At 44.9% G+C, this 16,152-nt stretch overlaps 1 protein-coding gene across 3 annotated transcripts in view; it reads left to right on the top strand.

Moving 5' to 3' along the window:
* The first annotated feature begins 115 nt into the window (after positions 1-115).
* The window catches only part of slc25a15b (solute carrier family 25 member 15b), a 19,640-nt gene continuing 3,603 nt past the window's right edge, over positions 116-16,152 (top strand). The window contains exons 1-5 of one of the 3 annotated variants that reach the window (XM_031571337.1): positions 116-385; positions 1,335-1,416; positions 1,631-1,746; positions 11,002-11,144; positions 12,732-12,869. In XM_031571337.1, the coding sequence (XP_031427197.1) occupies positions 1,362-1,416; positions 1,631-1,746; positions 11,002-11,144; positions 12,732-12,869 (452 nt within the window). In that variant the 5' untranslated portion in view covers positions 116-385; positions 1,335-1,361. Of the gene's footprint in view, positions 466-1,334; positions 1,417-1,630; positions 1,747-11,001; positions 11,145-12,731; positions 12,870-16,152 lie in introns of all 3 variants that reach the window. The other 2 variants (XM_031571338.1, XM_031571339.1) reach the window with 2 other exon arrangements.

Genomic DNA, 16,152 nt, shown 5'->3' with positions numbered 1-16,152 from the left:
TACTGTATTAACTTTAAAAAACGTATTTGTTTTAAACAGAGCGGCAACAACAATACAACTCTGCTATATTAAATGCATTCAAATGATATCCATCCCTTCGCGAAATACACCTTCTCGTTTTCAGCTACGTTATATCCAGATGTGGTTTGGTAGCTGACTTATCTAGCTAACACTAGATTTCACATCACTTCACATCACGTCGATTAAAATTAGGATGATGAGGACAGCTTGGCCAATACAAAACTACACCAAGCGCAAATCATATGCCTCAGAGATTGTATGTCACCTCTAACCGGCATTGCTAGCTACCATACTCATGATGCGAGGAGCTGTCGGCAGCATTCTGTCTTCCCATCACGGTACCCCAACTTTCTCCTGAATTGAGGTAACTATTCGTCTGCTACAATTTTTTTTACAACAGTGCAACAAAAGACTACGACGGTGAGTGATCCGAATCGAGAAAAGGTTTGTTTTTCGCAGTTTAAGGTCATAATCACTTGTTTTGTAAATGAATGGAACAGCTCTATGATGTAACATTACCTAACCTTACTGGGTTAGCAATCCCAGGCTAGTTGTGATCCTGTGTTTTCTTATTCTGTTAACAGTGTTGTTACTCAGAAACGTGTCAGATATGCACGAATCTACACAAAAGTCAAAAAGGTTTTGTGGTTACGAGAAACCCTGAGGTGTTATCTAGAGAATCATAGTGTATTGTTTGCTGTTTGTAACACGCACGTGTTTAGCTAACGCTGATATTTACAGGTTCACTATAGTCACGCCTGCGGACAGTGCTAATGTGCAATTTTGTAAATGTTGTAAAGTAAAATGCGTATTATACATCTAATATTCAGGTTATATGGTGCATATATAAATTATATTGGCTTCTTGCTAATTACAGATTCATTCAGGATTTGGAATTTGAGTTACTTATCGGCACTTCACAAAGATTAAATGAATGAACTCGACAGTTTTGAGTCAACCTTTTAAGTCTTGCACTGGCCTAACTCGCCTTCCTTATATGCACATGCTTGCATGTGAGTTATTGTTGCCATACTGTTGACTTAGTCTCATTGAAATATCAGTGGATATCAGTTGAATGAAAGTGATGATCCAAGCAAACCCTTGCATCACACCGGCCTGGCAAAAGTTCACATTTTCTCTGGGATTTGTGTTTGATGCAATTTACCTAGTGTACCAGTCCGCGTGAAGATATTCGCTTGTTGTTAGCGAGAGAAAAAACAGTTTTAATTGAAGCATTTTAATAAAGTTATGTGAACTGTGAAAAAGATGCTTGTTCATGTTGCACACTGAAATCTGAACCCCCCTCCCGGCAGGAATTTTAATCTTTGAACTCTGTTGCCATGGCACCCCACCCCGCGGTCCAGGCCGCCATAGACCTGACCGCTGGAGCAGTAGGTACGTGTCTGACACGGTCAACAAACATGACACTGACATTTGGTTTACAGTAAGGCTATTAATGGCAATAGTTTGTTTCAATATCTGTTTGGGGGGGGATTATGTCAGGCACTTGGTATTTTGTCATGTTCCCTGTGCAGTGATGTGGAGTGGAAATAACTGCCAATATCATATATGCTTCTCCTGTGTGTGTGTGTGTGTGTGTGTGTGTTAGGTGGTACAGCATGTGTGTTTAGTGGACAGCCCCTGGATACAGCCAAAGTGAAGATGCAGACCTTTCCAAAACTGTACCGTGGATTTCTGGACTGTTTTGCATCTACCTATCGACAGGTGAGTCTGTGTGTGTGCGTGTGTCTTAAAGAGGGGTTTTCAGTGTGGTTGTAAGCGTGGCGTGTGTTTTTAAATGTGTTTGTAAGCGTGTGGTTGTAAGCATGGCGTGTGTTTTTAAATGTGTTTGTAAGTGTGTGGTTGTAAGCATGGCGTGTGTTTTTAAATGTGTTTGTAAGCGTGTGTTTGTGTGGCGAGTAGTGGGCAGTTGCAGATACAGTGGGGAAAATAAGTATTTGAACCCCTGCCGATTTCGCAAGTTTGACCACTTGCAAAGAAATGTGTGATCTATAATTGTAATAGTAGGTGTATTTTAACAGTGAGAAACAGAATATCAACAAAAAAATCCAGAAAACAGCATTTTATAACATTTATGACTTAATTTGCATTTGATGCAGAAAATAAGTATTTGAACCCCTAGCAAAACATGACTTAGTACTTGGTGGAATAACCCTTGTTGGCAAGCACAGACATCAGACTTTTCTTGTAGTTGGTCACCAGGTTTACACACATCTCAGGAGGGATTTTGGTCCACTCCTCTTTGCAGATCCTCTCCAAATCCTTAAGGTTGCGTTTTCAATGGGAGGGAATGAGGTTCAAGCCCAATATTCAACGTTACATGGCCCCATCCATAGTCCCCTCGATGCAGTGGAGTCGTCCTGTACCCTTGGCATAGAAACAGCCCCAAAGCATAATGTTTCCACCTCCATGTTTGACGGTGGGAATTGTGTCATATTCAGCATTCTTCCCCATCCAAACGCGGCAAGTCGAGTTGATGCCAAAGAGCTTGATTTTGGTCTCATCTGACCACATCCTGTCTCCCAATCCTCCTTAGAATCATTTAAGTGTTCATTGGCAAACTTCAGACGGCCCTGTACATGTGCTTCCTTGAGCAGGGGGACCTTGCGAGTGCTGCAGTACTTTAAACCATTACGGCGTAGTGTGTTGCCAATGGTTTTCTTGGTGACTGTGGTCCCAGCTGCCTTGAGATCATTCACAAGCTCCCCCTGTGTAGTTCTGGGGTTATTCTGCACCTTTCGGATGATCACCGATACCGCACGAGGGGATATCTTGCATGGAGCCCCAGACCTAGAGCGATTGACAGTTGTTTGGCGTTGCTTTCATTAACGAATAATCGCACCAATAGTTGTCTGCTTCTCACCAAGCTGCTTGCCGATGGTTTTGTAACCCATTCCAGCCTTGTGCAGGTCTACAATCTTATCTCTGACGTCCTTGGTCAATTCTTTGGTCTTGCCCATGGTGGTGAGGTTGAAGGTGTGAAGTATGATTCTTTGGACAGGTTTCTTTTATACACGTCACCAGTTGAGATCAGGTGTACCTTGTTAGGCCTAATGAGGACTAATCTGTGTGCTTCTTGGGCACATAACTGGTCATTGGGAGCCAGAATTCTTGCTGTTTGCTTGTGGGTTCAAATACTTATTTTCTGCATCAAATACAAATAAAGTCATAAATGTTATAAAATGCAGTTTTCTGGATTTGTTTGTTGGTATTCTATTTCTCACTTAAAATACACCTACCATTACAATAATAGATCACACATTTCTTTGCAAGTGGCCAAACTTGCGAAATCGGCAGGGGTTGAAATACTTACCCCCCCCCCCCCCCCCGCCCTGAAAACCAATGAGCAAAAGGCCAGCAGGCCACCAGCTCTCCCCCCAGTGGGCAGACAGGGTACCTACTTACTGGAGTTAATCCACCATGACGACATCTGTCTCTCTTCATCACTTCATCACCATGACGACATCTGTCTCTCTTCATCTCTCTTCATCACTTCATCACTTCATCACCATGACGACATCTGTCTCTCTTCATCTCTCTTCATCACTTCATCACCATGACGACATCTGTCTCTCTTCATCTCTCTTCATCACTTCATCACCATGACGACATCTGTCTCTCTTCATCTCTCTTCATCACCATGACGACATCTGTCTCTCTTCATCTCTCTTCATCACTTCATCACCATGACGACATCTGTCTCTCTTCATCTCTCTTCATCACTCTTCATCACTTCATCACCATGACGACATCTGTCTCTCTTCATCTCTCTTCATCACTTCATCACCATGACGACATCTGTCTCTCTTCATCTCTCTTCATCACTTCATCACCATGACGACATCTGTCTCTCTTCATCTCTCTTCATCACTCTTCATCACTTCATCACCATGACGACATCTGTCTCTCTTCATCTCTCTTCATCACTTCATCACCATGACGACATCTGTCTCTCTTCATCTCTCTTCATCACTTCATCACCATGACGACATCTGTCTCTCTTCATCTCTCTTCATCACTTCATCACCATGACGACGTCTGTCTCTCTTCATCTCTCTTCATCTCTCTTCATCACTTCATCGCCATGACGACATCTGTCTCTCTTCATCTCTCTTCATCACTCTTCATCACCATGACGACATCTGTCTCTCTTCATCTCTCATCACTTCATCACCATGACGACATCTGTCTCTTCATCTCTCTTCATCACTTCATCACCATGACGACATCTGTCTCTTCATCTCTCTTCATCTCTCTTCATCACTTCATCACCATGACGACATCTGTCTCTCTTCATCTCTCTTCATCACTCTTCATCACTTCATCACCATGACGACATCTGTCTCTTCATCTCTCTTCATCACTTCATCACCATGACGACATCTGTCTCTCTTCATCTCTCTTCATCACTTCATCACCATGACGACATCTGTCTCTCTTCATCTCTCTTCATCACTTCATCACCATGACGACATCTGTCTCTCTTCATCACTTCATCACCATGACGACATCTGTCTCTTCATCACTTCATCACCATGACGACATCTGTCTCTCTTCATCTCTCTTCATCTCTCTTCATCACTTCATCACCATGACGACATCTGTCTCTCTTCATCTCTCTTCATCACTCTTCATCACTTCATCACCATGACGACATCTGTCTCTCTTCATCTCTCTTCATCACTTCATCACCATGACGACATCTGTCTCTCTTCATCTCTCTTCATCACCATGACGACATCTGTCTCTCTTCATCTCTCTTCATCACTTCATCACCATGACGACATCTGTCTCTCTTCATCTCTCTTCATCACTTCATCACCATGACGACATCTGTCTCTCTTCATCTCTCTTCATCTCTCTTCATCACCATGACGACATCTGTCTCTTCATCTCTCTTCATCACTTCATCACCATGACGACATCTGTCTCTCTTCATCTCTCTTCATCTCTCTTCATCACTTCATCACCATGACGACATCTGTCTCTTCATCTCTCTTCATCACTTCATCACCATGACGACATCTGTCTCTCTTCATCTCTCTTCATCACCATGACGACATCTGTCTCTTCATCTCTCTTCATCTCTCTTCATCACCATGACGACATCTGTCTCTCTTCATCTCTCTTCATCACTTCATCACCATGACGACATCTGTCTCTCTTCATCACTCTTCATCACTTCATCACCATGACGACATCTGTCTCTTCATCTCTCTTCATCACTTCATCACCATGACGACATCTGTCTCTCTTCATCTCTCTTCATCACTTCATCACCATGACGACATCTGTCTCTCTTCATCTCTCTTCATCACTCTTCATCACTTCATCACCATGACGACATCTGTCTCTTCATCTCTCTTCATCACTTCATCACCATGACGACATCTGTCTCTCTTCATCTCTCTTCATCTCACTTCATCACCATGACGACATCGGTCTCTCTTCATCACTTCATCACCATGACGACATCTGTCTCTTCATCACTTCATCACCATGACGACATCTGTCTCTCTTCATCTCTCTTCATCTCTCTTCATCACTTCATCACCATGACGACGTCTGTCTCTCTTCATCTCTCTTCATCACTTCATCGCCATGACGACATCTGTCTCTCTTCATCTCTCTTCATCACTTCATCACCATGACGACATCTGTCTCTCTTCATCTCTCTTCATCACTCTTCATCACCATGACGACATCTGTCTCTCTTCATCTCTCTTCATCACTTCATCACCATGACGACATCTGTCTCTTCATCTCTTCATCACTTCATCACCATGACGACATCTGTCTCTCTTCATCTCTTCATCACCATGACGACATCTGTCTCTCTTCATCTCACTTCATCACTTCATCACCATGACGACATCTGTCTCTTCATCTCTCTTCATCACTTCATCACTTCATCACCATGACGACATCTGTCTCTCTTCATCTCTCTTCATCACTCTTCATCACTTCATCACCATGACGACATCTGTCTCTCTTCATCTCACTTCATCACTTCATCACCATGACGACATCTGTCTCTTCATCTCTCTTCATCACTTCATCACTTCATCACCATGACGACATCTGTCTCTCTTCATCACTCTTCATCACTTCATCACCATGACGACATCTGTCTCTTCATCTCTCTTCATCACTTCATCACCATGACGACATCTGTGTCTCTTCATCTCTCTTCATCTCTCTTCATCACCATGACGACATCTGTCTCTTCATCGCTCTTCATCACCATGACGACATCTGTGTCTCTTCATCTCTCTTCATCTCTCTTCATCACCATGACGACATCTGTCTCTCTTCATCTCTCTTCATCACTTCATCACCATGACGACATCTGTCTCTCTTCATCTCTTCATCACCATGACGACATCTGTCTCTCTTCATCTCACTTCATCACTTCATCACCATGACGACATCTGTCTCTTCATCTCTCTTCATCACTTCATCACTTCATCACCATGACGACATCTGTCTCTCTTCATCTCTCTTCATCACTCTTCATCACTTCATCACCATGACGACATCTGTCTCTCTTCATCTCACTTCATCACTTCATCACCATGACGACATCTGTCTCTTCATCTCTCTTCATCACTTCATCACTTCATCACCATGACGACATCTGTCTCTCTTCATCACTCTTCATCACTTCATCACCATGACGACATCTGTCTCTCTTCATCTCTCTTCATCACTTCATCACCATGACGACATCTGTGTCTCTTCATCTCTCTTCATCTCTCTTCATCACCATGACGACATCTGTCTCTTCATCGCTCTTCATCACCATGACGACATCTGTGTCTCTTCATCTCTCTTCATCTCTCTTCATCACCATGACGACATCTGTCTCTCTTCATCTCTCTTCATCACTTCATCACCATGACGACATCTGTCTCTCTTCATCTCTCTTCATCACTCTTCATCACTTCATCACCATGACGACATCTGTCTCTTCATCTCTCTTCATCACTTCATCACCATGACGACATCTGTCTCTCTTCATCTCTCTTCATCTCGCTTCATCACTTCATCACCATGACGACGTCTGTCTCTCTTCATCTCTCTTCATCTCTCTTTATCACTTCATCGCCATGACGACATCTGTCTCTCTTCATCTCTCTTCATCACTTCATCACCATGACGACATCTGTCTCTCTTCATCTCTCTTCATCACTCTTCATCACCATGACGACATCTGTCTCTCTTCATCTCTCTTCATCACTTCATCACCATGACGACATCTGTCTCTCTTCATCACCATGACGACATCTGTCTCTCTTCATCTCTCTTCATCACTTCATCACCATGACGACATCTGTCTCTTCATCTCTCTTCATCACTTCATCACCATGACGACATCTGTCTCTTCATCTCTCTTCATCACTTCATCACCATGACGACATCTGTCTCTCTTCATCACTTCATCACCATGACGACATCTGTCTCTCTTCATCACTTCATCACCATGACGACATCTGTCTCTCTTCATCTCACTTCATCTCTTCATCACCATGACGACATCTGTCTCTCTTCATCTCACTTCATCACTTCATCACCATGACGACATCTGTCTCTTCATCTCTCTTCATCACTTCATCACTTCATCACCATGACGACATCTGTCTCTTCATCTCTCTTCATCACTTCATCACTTCATCACCATGACGACATCTGTCTCTCTTCATCTCTCTTCATCACTCTTCATCACTTCATCACCATGACGACATCTGTCTCTCTTCATCTCTCTTCATCTCTCTTCATCACCATGACGACATCTGTCTCTTCATCTCTCTTCATCTCTCTTCATCACCATGACGACATCTGTCTCTCTTCATCTCTCTTCATCACTTCATCACCATGACGACATCTGTCTCTCTTCATCTCTCTTCATCACTCTTCATCACTTCATCACCATGACGACATCTGTCTCTTCATCTCTCTTCATCACGTTCATCCACGCATGACGACATCTGTCTCTCCTTCATCCTCTTCATCCTTCATCACCATGAACGACATCTGTCTCTTCATCCTCTCTTCATCACTTCATCACCATGAGACATCTGTTCTCCCTTCATTCTTCTTCCATCACTCATCCACCATGACGACATCTGTCTCTCTTCATCACTTCATCACCATGACGACATCTGTCTCTCTTCATCTCTCTTCATCACTCTTCATCACCATGACGACATCTGTCTCTCTTCATCTCTCTTCATCACTCTTCATCACCATGACGACATCTGTCTCTCTTCATCACTTCATCACCATGACGACATCTGTCTCTTCATCTCTCTTCATCACTTCATCACCATGACGAAATCTGTCTCTTCATCTCTCTTCATCTCTCTTCATCACTTCATCACCATGACGACATCTGTCTCTCTTCATCTCACTTCATCACTTCATCACCATGACGACATCTGTCTCTTCATCTCTCTTCATCACTCTTCATCACCATGACGACATCTGTCTCTCTTCATCTCTCTTCATCACTTCATCACCATGACGACATCTGTCTCTTCATCTCTCTTCATCACTCTTCATCACCATGACGACATCTGTCTCTCTTCATCTCTCTTCATCACTTCATCACCATGACGACATCTGTCTCTCTTCATCTCACTTCATCACTTCATCACCATGACGACGTCTGTCTCTCTTCATCTCTCTTCATCACTTCATTGCCATGACGACATCTGTCTCTCTTCATCTCTCTTCATCACTTCATCACCATGACGACATCTGTCTCTCTTCATCTCTCCATCACCATGACGACATCTGTCTCTCTTCATCACTTCATCACCATGACGACATCTGTCTCTTCATCTCTCTTCATCACTTCATCACCATGACGACATCTGTCTCTTCATCTCTCTTCATCACTTCATCACCATGACGACATCTGTCTCTCTTCATCTCTCTTCATCACTTCATCACCATGACGACATCTGTCTCTCTTCATCTCTCTTCATCACTCTTCATCACTTCATCACCATGACGACATCTGTCTCTTCATCTCTCTTCATCACTTCATCACCATGACGACATCTGTCTCTCTTCATCTCTCTTCATCTCGCTTCATCACTTCATCACCATGACGACGTCTGTCTCTCTTCATCTCTCTTCATCTCTCTTCATCACTTCATCGCCATGACGACATCTGTCTCTCTTCATCACTTCATCACCATGACGACATCTGTCTCTCTTCATCACCATGACGACATCTGTCTCTCTTCATCTCTCTTCATCACTTCATCACCATGACGACATCTGTCTCTTCATCTCTCTTCATCACTTCATCACCATGACGACATCTGTCTCTCTTCATCTCACTTCATCACTTCATCACCATGACGACATCTGTCTCTCTTCATCTCTCTTCATCACTTCATCACCATGACGACATCTGTCTCTCTTCATCTCTTCATCACCATGACGACATCTGTCTCTCTTCATCTCACTTCATCACTTCATCACCATGACGACATCTGTCTCTTCATCTCTCTTCATCACTTCATCACTTCATCACCATGACGACATCTGTCTCTCTTCATCTCACTTCCTCACTTCATCACCATGACGACATCTGTCTCTCTTCATCTCTCTTCATCACTTCATCACCATGACGACATCTGTCTCTCTTCATCTCTTCATCACCATGACGACATCTGTCTCTCTTCATCTCACTTCATCACTTCATCACCATGACGACATCTGTCTCTTCATCTCTCTTCATCACTTCATCACTTCATCACCATGACGACATCTGTCTCTTCATCTCTCTTCATCACTTCATCACTTCATCACCATGACGACATCTGTCTCTCTTCATCTCTCTTCATCACTCTTCATCACTTCATCACCATGACGACATCTGTCTCTCTTCATCTCTCTTCATCTCTCTTCATCACCATGACGACATCTGTCTCTTCATCTCTCTTCATCTCTCTTCATCACCATGACGACATCTGTCTCTCTTCATCTCTCTTCATCACTTCATCACCATGACGACATCTGTCTCTCTTCATCTCTTCATCACTCTTCATCACCATGACGACATCTGTCTCTCTTCATCTCTCTTCATCACTCTTCATCACCATGACGACATCTGTCTCTCTTCATCTCTCTTCATCACTCTTCATCACCATGACGACATCTGTCTCTCTTCATCACCTTCATCACCATGACGACATCTGTCTCTCTTCATCTCTCTTCATCACCATGACGACATCTGTCTCTTCATCTCTCTTCATCACCATGACGACATCTGTCTCTCTTCATCTCTCTTCATCTCTCTTCATCACCATGACGACATCTGTCTCTTCATCTCTCTTCATCTCTCTTCATCACCATGACGACATCTGTCTCTCTTCATCTCTCTTCATCACTCATCACCATGACGACATCTGTCTCTCTTCATCTCTTCATCACCATGACGACATCTGTCTCTCTTCATCTCTCTTCATCACCATGACGACATCTGTCTCTCTTCATCTCTCTTCATCACTTCATCACCATGACATCATCTGTCTCAGTGCTGTTCTCCCTACCGCAGGCTGGGCCCTAGGCAGTGGGTGGCTGACAGTTCATATTTACATTTAGTCATTTAGCAGACGCTTTTATCCAAAGCGACTTACAATGTATACACATTTTACATTTACACTGATGGCACACTGCACATCAGGAGCAATTAGGGGTTCAGTGTCTTGCTCAAGGACGCTTCGACAGGGAATCGAACTAGCAACCTTCTGATCACTAAACGACTTCTTTACCACTGTAACCCCCCCCCCTCTCGAACAAGCAGTGCTGGACATTTCATGCAAAGATGTTTTTGTCTCTCTCTCTCTGTCTCTCTCTGTCTCTGTCTCTCTCTGTCTCTCTCTTCTCTCTCTCTCTGTCTCTCTCTCTCTCTCTCTCTCTCTCTCTCTCTGTCCTGCTCAGGTGGGTTGGCGTGGTCTGTACCAGGGAACGACGCCGGCGCTGGTCGCCAACATCGCAGAGAACTCGGTGCTCTTCATGAGCTATGGCTTCTGTCAGGAGGTGGTGCGCCTGTTAGCCGGCACGTCAAGCGGAGAGGCACTCAGGTGACACACACACACCTTAGCACTGCTAAGTGTCCTGGCCGGAGAAGGCTAATTTACCTTAGCACTGCTAATTCTCCTGACCCAGAGAAGGGTAATTTACCTTAGCACTGCTAATTCTCCTGACCCAGAGAAGGCTAATTTTCCTTAGCACTGCTAATTCTCCTGACCCAGAGAAGGCTAATTTACCTTAGCACAGCTAATGCTTCTGCATAGTTGCAATGTTGTATGTATAATGTATATGTAGCGCCCCCTAGTGTACAGCTGATTACGCCACCCCTTGAACTAAATCTGTCTGTGCTATTGCCAGAGCAAGGGGAACTCTGTCCCAATAATCTGTACCAGACACAAGTTCTTAGAAAAGTATAAAAATACAATCTTTTATTAATACATAGTATAGGTGTTGGTTTGGTTGGTCAACAGGTGTGTATAAAATACATAAACAAGTAAATCGCCAAGCTAACGGCACTGGAGCCAGAGGAGCCAATGAGAAACACCAATAGAAGGGTTAGAGTCCCAATATCACACGTGATCACTGTCTAATAGACACACTGCAATTTAATATCACTCTGATAAACTTAATTTAAGGACTTTAGACTTCGAAACCACTTCATGTCACACGTCTAGGCTACTCATTGAGTGTAAGAAGGGGAACTAGGAAGTTTGCCTTCCAAAAGGGTCCTACTGTATATGCTACCCTGGCTCCACCACCACCGAGGCTGGCTACACGAGGGAGGGGGGGACAAAACAACGGAATAAAAAAGGAAACTACTCTTGCCTGTGATGTACAATACATGCACTCTCACTTACACATAATAGCTACGATCCACAGACTAGAGGAAAAACGTACCAAAGGCTAGTTAGGGCTATTAGCACCACCACAATCATACCCGTAGAGAACAGCAACTAACAATGCCGGTTGCCGTTGAGCACGTCTGCCACTCACGTTAGTCAGTGAGGAACACTACGTTTGTAGCGGGTACCCCACGGCAGCCACAATACCCAGCGGGTGCTGGTGGAAAACAAATACACATGTTACAATCCGTCAGTTAAAAACAGTGTACGACAACAGTTATGCTTGGCGTTACATTAAAGAAATGTGTGATCTATAATTGAAATGGTAGGTGTATTTTAACAGTGAGAAATAGAATATCAACAAACAAATCCAGAAAAATGCATTTTATAACATTTATGACTTTATTTGTATTTGATGCAGAAAATATGTATTTGCCAAATGTATGCTAATATGTTTTATCCTGATGTGTGCTAATATGTAGCTATTCTTCTCCTCTCTTCCCCATCCCTTCTATCTTGTCTCTCTCTCTCTCTCTCTCTCTCTCTCTCTCCCTCTCTCCCTTTCTCTCTCTCTCCCTCTCTCCCTTTCTCTGTATCTCCCTCTCTCCCTTTCTCTCTCTCTCCCTCTCTCCCTTTCTCTGTATCTCCCTTTCTCCCTCTCTCCCTTTCTCTCTCTTTCCCTTTCTCTCTCTCTCCCTCTCTCCCTTTCTCTCTCTCTCCCTCTTTCCCTTTCTCTCTCTCTCCCTATCTCCCTTTCTCTCTCTCTCCCTTTTTCTCCCATCCCCTCTTTATTAGTGATGTGCAGAAGGCGTGTGCTGGGTCGGTGGCGTCCATCTTCTCCTCGCTGGTTCTCTGTCCAACCGAACTGGTCAAGTGTCGTCTGCAGGCCATGCATGAAATGGCCGCCTCTGGCAAAATCACCGTCACTCAGAAGTGAGGAAGTCTCTCTCTCTCTTTCCGTCTCTTGTCTTTTTCTCGCTCTTTATCTCTTTCTCAGGGTTTTATCAGTAATGAAATAAATAAAGAGAGTAAAACTCAATATGAATATAGCACCAGAGTGAAACAGCAGTGTAAGATACAGCTTGCTGAACTATCTGCCCCTTTCAGGTATACCTGGAGATGGTCTGTACCTGTAATGCTTTGCTTTGTAAAATGCTTTAACATTTGTTATTAAAATTTACATTACATTTAGTCATTTAGCAGACGCTTTTGTCCAAAGCGACGTACAAGGGAGAGAATATTCAAGCTACGAGCAATAGAACCTGGTGTAACAATAAATAAATACTACTTTACATAAGAAATATAACAAAATGAAATAAAAAAGAAAGAAAGAAGTGCAGAAATGTAACTGCTGTAATTGCAAGTTACGCACTAGTCGAAGTGCCAGTTAGGACAGGAAGTGCTCTCTGAAGAGTTGGGTCTTCAAGAGCTTCTTAAAGGTAGAGAGGGACGCCCCTGCTCTGGTAGTGCTGGGTAGTTCATTCCACCAACGTGGAACTACAAATGAGAATAGTCTGGACTGCCGTACTTGCACAGACGGCACTGCCAAACGACGCTCACTAGAAGAGCGCAGCATCCTGGGTGTAACATTTGCCCTTACAAGAGCATTTAGGTAGGTGGGAGCAGAACCATCAAGCACTCTGTAGGCAAGCATAAGTGACTTGAACTTAATGCGAGCAGCTACAGGCAGCCAGTGGAGGTCAATAAGAAGCGGGGTGACGTGTGCCCTCTTCGGTTGGTTGAACACCAGACGCGCCGCCGCGTTCTGGATCATTTGTAGTGGTTTCACCACGCAAGCCGGCAGGCCCGTTAGGAGGGCGTTGCAGTAATCAAGGCGGGAATTCACCAAGGTTTGCACCAGCAGCTGGGTGGCATACTGGGTTAGGTACGGCCTGATTTTGCGGATGTTGAATAGCGCAAAGCGGCAGGACCTAGAGACAGAGGCAATGTGGTCCGTGAAAGTCAGTTGGTCATCAATAATGACCCCGAGGTTTCTTGCTGTTTTGGATGGAACAAGAGACAAGGAGTCAATATTGATGCTGATGTTGTGGTGGATGGCCTGTTTGGCTGGAAAGACCATCAGTTCCGTTTTGGCCAGGTTCAGCTGAAGGTGGTGGTTTTTCATCCATGTGGATATATCAGCAAGACAGTCCGAGATCCGCGCCGAGACAGTGGTGTCCTCAGGAGGGAAAGACAGAAACAGTTGAGTATCATCGGCATAGCAATGATAGGAAAAACCATGCGAGCGGATGATAGGGCCCAGCGAAGTGGTGTAAATGGCAAAGAGAAGTGGTCCCATCACCGAGCCTTGGGGCACCCCTGTGGTAAGGTGGTGAGGTACAGACAGCTGACCTTGCCATGACACCTTGAACGAGCGCCCAGTGAGGTACGATTCAAACCAGGAGTGCGCCTTGCCAGAAATGCCCATACTTGACAGTATGGACAGAAGGATGCGGTGGTTGACTGTATCAAACGCAGCTGATAAATCAAGCAGGACGAGAGCTGAGGATTGAGCTGCTGCTCTAGCTGTTTTCAAGGCCTCTGTCACAGACAACAGGGCTGTTTCGGTGGAGTGACCACTTTTGAATCCAGACTGGTTTGGATCGAGGAGATTGTTCCTTGATAGGAACTCTGTGACCTGTTTGGAAGCTGCCCTCTCAATGGTTTTTGATAGGAGCGTGAGAAGTGAGACCGGTCGATAGTTTTCCACCTGAGTGGGATCGAGAGACGGCTTCTTCAGCAGCGGTGTTACCCGAGCCACTTTAAATGAAGAAGGGAATGTTCCAGAATTAAATGAAGCATTAATCACCTGTGTTAGTGCCGGTAAGACGGCAGGCGATATGGCTTGAAGGATATTGGATGGGATGGGGTCCAGCGGGCAAGTAGTTGGACGGCTACCTGTTAGGATTTTGGAGACCTCACTCTCGCTGAGAGGGGTGAAAGAAGGAAATGATGAGCCATTGACGGTTGCGCCCTTAGGGGGGGAGACAGTTGGTCGAACTGTTTCCCGATGGCTGCCACTTTCTCTGTGAAAAAGGAAGCAAAGTTATCAGCAGTGAGGTTAGTAGCTGGGGGAGGAGGAGGAGGGTAGAGCAGAGTTTTGAAGGTGGAGAATAGTCTCCGAGCGTCAGTTGCACCGTTGATCTTGTCGTTGAAAAAAGTCTTCTTAGCAGCAGTGATGCTGGATGAGAAGGAGGCCAGCAGTGTCTGGTAGCTTGCAAGATCGTCCAGTGCTGCAGATTTGTGCCACTTTCTCTCAGCCGCTCTGAGATTGGAGCGCTGCGTTCGGAGGGTATCACTCAGCCACGAATGAGACTGGGTAGAACGAGCAGGTCTGGTGGAAAGTGGACACAAAGTGTCCAAGCATGAGCTCAGAGTGGAGCAGAGTGATTCTGTGGCATCATCGACACCTAGTGAGGAGAAAGTGGATAAAGGTGGAAGAGCAGAAGAAACCAGAGAGGAAAAGTGGGTGGGAGAGAGGTTGCGGAGGTTGCGCCGGAACGAGACCATCGGAGGGGGGACAGAGGGTTGCTCAATGAGCCGAACATCGAAGCGAATGAAGAAGTGGTCCGAGTGATGCAGAGGGGTTACCGTTAGGTTGTCCGTGGTGCAGTTCCGAGCAAGGATGAGGTCAAGCTCTTTTCCTGCTTTGTGAGTTGGAGGAGTGGGGACCTGTTGTAGGTCGAACGAGTGAACCAGGGTTCGAAAGTCAGCTGAGTTGGGATTGTCTAGGTGGATGTTCATGTCGCCAAGGATGAGTGTTGGACACTCCTGCTCAGGGATGGATGACAGCAGGGTGTCCAGCTCATGGACGAAATCACCCTGTTGTCCTGGTGGACGGTAGATAACAATCACATAAGTTTTAACAGGAGCAGTTACCATAATTGCATGATATTCAAAGGAGGCATACCTGTTTGAAGGCAGCAGTGGAGTGAATTTCCAGTTGTCTGAAATCAGCAGCCCCGTCCCACCTCCGCGACCAGATGGCCGGGGAGTATGGGAGAAGGCATAGTTGGTGGAGAGTGCTGCCGGGGTAGCATTGTTTTCAGGTGTGATCCAAGTCTCCGTGAGAGCTAAGAGCCCTAGGGAGAGGTGGTTGGCATAACCTGAGATGAAATCAGCTTTCCTGACTGCAGACTGACAGTTCCACAGGCCAACAGAGAAAGAGGTTACAGCCGAAGAGGTTTGTTGAAGTGAGCGGAGATTACCCAGGTTG

Source organism: Clupea harengus, chromosome 8 (assembly GCF_900700415.2).
Source record: "Clupea harengus chromosome 8, Ch_v2.0.2, whole genome shotgun sequence".
Taxonomy (NCBI): Eukaryota; Metazoa; Chordata; class Actinopteri; order Clupeiformes; family Clupeidae; genus Clupea; species Clupea harengus.
This window is presented reverse-complemented; position numbering and strand designations above follow the sequence as displayed.